Source organism: Octodon degus, unplaced genomic scaffold (genome assembly GCF_000260255.1).
Source record: "Octodon degus isolate 3935 unplaced genomic scaffold, OctDeg1.0 scaffold00128, whole genome shotgun sequence".
NCBI lineage: Eukaryota > Metazoa > Chordata > Mammalia > Rodentia > Octodontidae > Octodon > Octodon degus.
The window spans coordinates 1695728-1700817 of record NW_004524704.1 but is presented as its reverse complement, the minus strand read 5'-3'; the positions used below and the strand labels follow the sequence as shown (position 1 = coordinate 1700817).

The window sequence follows — 5090 nt, the reverse complement described above, 5'->3', positions numbered from 1 at the left end:
GAAAAAAAAAAAAAAAAAAAAAGTCCTTATTCAATCTTTACTTATAATCTTTATGTTTACTCCTCTTGATTGGTATTCTCTCATTAATATAAACATAAAAAGGGTAGGAAATAGTACCTAGAAACATGAATGTAATTGTAATAGTCAGCACAATATAGCACTGAGTACTGTATCCTGACTATATCCTGATTTGTCTAGTCTCCATTTTTTTCTTTTCTGGCCGGCTCGGCCTGCCCTGAGGGTAGGGCTGGTGCAGCTTGTGGATCAAACCGTGGTCCCATGCACCTGCCTAACTTGCCTAAGCAGGCGCCTTAGACAGCTGAGCTATCTCGCCAGCCCCATATTCTCCATTTTTAAGTAGAAACGACTTAAAGGAGTGTTTCTCTGCATCTTGTGGTCTTCTTCAGCTCCATGGCCTTTGTTTATATTACATCTTTTCTTCTTGCCTCACCTCATAAGCAGCACCCAGATCCTGGAATTTCTCCTGGGCTTGGGGATCATCAGGGTTCCTATCAGGATGGAGCTGCAGGGCAAGTTTCCTGTAGGCCTTTTTAATGTCCTTTATAGAGGCACTTCGTGGGACCCCCAAGATCTTATAGAAATCTCTCCTGGAAGGGAGGACAAAATATTTCATTGAAGAATTATATGTTATTCCATTTCTTTAAATGTAAAGTTTCTTTTCCCCCTATATGTTTTAGCTTTGTCCAAGCACAGGTACAAAAAATGAAGATGTATGTCACACACACACACACACACACACACACACAAAGGAACTGTACCAAAATTTTTCATGAGTCATACTGAATAACCATAGTGCGAACAAAGTATTTTAGGGGCAATATTATTCAAAACAACTAGCAATTTATCTAGGTCTGAGGGTACAGCACAGTGGTAGAGTGCTTGCCTACCACGCAGGAAGCCCTGGGTTTGACTCCCAGCACTGTAAAAGAAAGGAAAAGAGACCACTTTCTTATTTTATGGTCTTATGTTATTTGGGGGCAATAACCATATAATACAATCCACTCTTTCCTTTTCTTTATACTGCTTCCAAATGACCTATGACTGTTTCTAAGAGTCAAATAACAATGTCACCAAATGGTTTTCTTTACGATTATGTTACATAAATGTCCTAATAATAAGACTCAGAACATTAAAGATAAGCTACCTTGAAGTTAACTTTTTTTTTTTTTTAAATGCATTTGGTACATGGTCTCACTATACAGCTTGGACTCGAAGTGATCTTCCTCCTGTTTTCAGCCTCTCTAGTGCTGGGATTATAGGCGTGCGCCATCACACCCAGCTGGAGCCTATATGGTTTAGTAGCAGTAAAACTGCATATGGCATGAACAGGAAGATAAACCAGAAACCCACTGAACTCCTTGTCAGGAAATCAAACGCTTGAATCAAATTAATTACAAAGGAAATGGGAAACAGTAATGGGAAGATAAGATTAAGACCATCATAAACTTTCAGGACTGAAATGATATTTATTGAAAAGATCAATAAACACCCAATGAACGAAATAAATAGAGTATTAAAAACCTATTCCTTTTTCCAGAGAAATTTTAGGCACCAGAATCTATTCAGAAAATCAATTATCTCAATGACAGGAAAGTTATTCACAATTGAGACACTGATTTAGCAGTGATGGTAATTTAAAAATGTATCAAGGAAAAATACACTGGTGTTCCAAGACCCAGGAAATATAAAATGGTATTTTAGAATTATTTCATTAAGCTTGGTTTACAAAAATAGACATTTATGTTATGTATGTTTTTAAAAATTATTACCCACAAGGGGTTCCATAATAAAACAGGGTTTCCCCAAAATGCAAAGTTTTGACATCTCTTGAGACAGGAACTAAATAATAACAAAAGGACTAACTGTATTAAGAGTAAAGCTGAAAAATTTGGTTCATGTGAACCTGGTCTCAAAATAAAGGGACTTGTAAGGTAGTTCAGAATGAATCCCAGTACCTACCCCACCCCCACCCCCAGGTAACAGCTCAGAAAAAACAGAGTCAAAAGATGGGAGTTCAGCCATCAGGGACAACAAACTAACAGACTCCTTTATGAATGACTGAAGTTTAAAATTAAAGTAGTAAAAGTATTGATATTGATGTTTTATTAAATATCTTAGGGTACTTGTGACTATAAGAAAAATATAATTAAGAAAAAAACAAACATCACCTAAGAGAGGTTAACCTTTTCTTTTTTCTCTTTTCTCTTTCTTTCAAGATAGGGTTTCATTATTTGTAGCCTTGGCTGATCTTGAACTAGCAAAGATCCTCCTGCCTCAGCCTCCCGAATGCTGGTATTAGAGACATACACCACCAAGTCTGGCATGAGAAGTTGACTTTTGAATATTTAAGATTTTCACAAAGAAAAGGACAACAAAGTTTAAGCATTTTTGCAAAGTTTAACCTTTATAAGAACGGGCTAAAGCCATGTAGGTTGTACCTTCCCTGTTTAGAACATTCAATACATAGCCATCAGCTAAGATCTATTTCTTGCGTTGTAAATATAAGTCTATCGTACCATATCCTGGTCACCAGGATTACAGGACCTTGAATTTTAAAGGCTGCATCGATCAAGAATCCATCTTATCCCTCTTACCTCTGCACAGGCATGGCATATTATGCTGTTACAGTGGGGAATTTCTGTAGTTTTTTCCAGGTTATGCGATTCACAAATGGGGTGAGGACGTGTGGGCTGGAACAATCCGAGTTTACTACCTCTCGCTGAACTACTCCTCCCACTGTCACCATTCAGTTTCTCCAGAGGCACCAGAGGAAGCGTGAGGCACCATGACAACTCAGGCTGAGCGGCTCAAGACGCTGCAAAGCCCCAGCGCTCCCTCCTGAAGAGTCTTCCGGCTTCCTCACCCCATTTCCCTCAGTCCACACCCGGCTTCCCTGCCTGCAGTCCGCGCCTGGCCGGGCACAAGCCACCCACTTGAACGTCAGCCCCCGGATGCCCGTCGCAGGCTTCGCGTTGCCCTGCCCTCTTCGGCTCGGCGGGACCCAGCGACCCTCCTCCTCCACCGCAGATGCGCCCCTCGCCTCCTCCCGGGCCGGGCACTGTTAGGTCTCCGTCCCAGCGAGCTGTCTGCCCCGTGCCCTCCGCTGCTCCGTCCGATCCCCCCACACCGTGAGCGGCCCGGGATCCAACCCCTGTGCGCTGTCTCCGCACGCAGACCTCCTCCACACGCCCGCCCGCCCGCGCGAGCCGCCCCTCCGCCGGGCCGCGCTGCTCCCCAGAGCCCCTGCCCCCGGCGCCTGCCCACCCGCCAGTGCCCCGGCACAGCCCGACTCCCGGGCCCGCGCCGCGCTGCCTCTCCTCACCCGGCGATCACTGCCCCGATGAGGTACAACAGCAACAGGCAGAAGGTGCCCAGGTTCTGCGGGGCCATAGTCCCTCCGTGCCGGGCCCCGTCCCGCGAGTTCCTCACGGCGTGTTCCGCCGCCGCCTAGGCTCGCCAGCCCTCCTGGCCGGGTGAGGCCGCCTCACACCCGGGGTCTCCAACCAGGACCGCACAGACAGCTGGCTCGCCCCCTCCTCAGCCAGTTCACTTCCCGGGAGTCCGGAGTCCCGGCGAGAGGAGCCCCCGGCAGGCGAGGGCCAATCGCCGCCCGGGACATCACACGCGGCCGGCACGTCGGAGCCAATCAGCGCGGTACACTTCACCTCCGAGGCGGCTTGGCCAGCCAGTTAGACTTCGGAACTGCAGCCGCAGCTTCTGACCAATCCGAAGAAGGAACGTCGAGGCTCGCGCCGCCGCAGGAAGCTGCTCAGCGTAGGCTCCAGGGAGTCATAGAAAACTACGTAAAGGGTAGGGGCGGGGCCAAATGAGGGTACCTGGGAGACGCGCCTCCCCCCTCTTCCCGCCTCCTCGGAATTTTGCCCAATCACAAGGCTTCTCCGCCAGCACGGACCAATGGAGGGAGGGGACTTTATTTAGGTTACCAGACTCAAATTTTCACCTGGTGCGGTGCGCGGGATACGAGTTCCGAGGGACTGAGACAGAACTGAGACTCGGTACGCACGAGGCCCTGCCTGGAGATCTTACTTTCAGGTAGCCCAACAAAACTGTCTCGGTGTCTTACAGAGATAAGCGACCGGGGAGACCAGATTTAGTCTCAGCCTCCAGCACTTCGTAGTGGGGAGACAATCCCCTTCCCCAATTCCGAGCCTGTGTACCAACAAAACTGAGGTCAAGCACCTTGCAGGGGTGTGCATTTTTTTTTTTTTCCTGGAACCGGGGATTGAACTCAGATCCTTGTGTTTGGCAATCAAGCGCTTATCCTACTGAGCCATCTCCCTGGTGGAGAAAAATCTTCACTTTGCTTTGAGCAGTGACACGTGCCAAGCTCGCAGTGAGTAAAACCATCACAATAAGTGCAGAACTGATTCCCGGGTTTTGCTCATCACAGTAAACGTAGCTGTTCAGGACAAAACTAGGTGTCTTCCTTGCTTCTTTTCCGTATAACCTATCCACATCTTTACCTCTCAACTACGGTATGTCTTCAGTCTCTTCACTACATCCCCATTAATGTTTCTCTGGACCAAGCGCATCATCTCTTACCTAGAAAAGCCTCTTAACTAATTTTTTTTTTTTTTAAATGTATTTGGTGCAGAGTCTGACTACACAGCTTGGGCTCATAGTGATTCTCCTGTTTTCAGCCTTCCCAGCGCTGGTATTACAGATTTGCACCACCACACCCGGTCTTCTGTTAACTAATCTTGCTCCCATCCACCACCCTCGGTTCAGGGGATCGAACTTGGGACCCTGTACTTGCCAGGCAATGCTTATGCCACTTAGCTATATCCCCGGCTCTCCATTCTTAATATTATTAATACAATATTTTAATATACCCCTGGCACCTTCCTTATATTTTTAAAATGTCAAACCATGTCAGACTCCTGCCCAATGGCCTTTCATGGCATCTAGACTAAAATGTCAACTCTGTACTAACTCACAAAGCATTATATGATTGGTACCCTCACTTACTATGCACCCTGCCATGTTCCAGAAAAACTAGTTTCCTCTCTCTCTCTCTCTCTCTCTCTCTCTCTCTCTCTCTCTCTCTC

At 46.7% G+C, this 5090-nt stretch overlaps 2 protein-coding genes across 2 annotated transcripts in view; one reads left to right on the top strand and one right to left on the bottom strand.

Moving 5' to 3' along the window:
* Dnajb11 (DnaJ heat shock protein family (Hsp40) member B11) overlaps nucleotides 1–3628 on the bottom strand; it is a 19591-nt gene extending 15963 nt beyond the window's left edge. Inside the window, exons 1-2 of the mRNA XM_004640884.3 lie at nucleotides 3344–3628; nucleotides 452–608 (exon numbers count right to left, since the gene is read on the bottom strand). Coding sequence (XP_004640941.1) covers nucleotides 452–608; nucleotides 3344–3411 — 225 coding nt within the window. The 5' untranslated portion in view covers nucleotides 3412–3628. The remainder of the gene's footprint in view (nucleotides 1–451; nucleotides 609–3343) is intronic.
* A 357-nt stretch (nucleotides 3629–3985) lies between these two features.
* Nucleotides 3986–5090, top strand: part of Tbccd1 (TBCC domain containing 1) — a 39710-nt gene continuing 38605 nt past the window's right edge. Inside the window, exon 1 of the mRNA XM_004640883.2 lies at nucleotides 3986–4037. The gene's annotated coding sequence lies outside the window, so the exon portion shown is untranslated. The remainder of the gene's footprint in view (nucleotides 4038–5090) is intronic.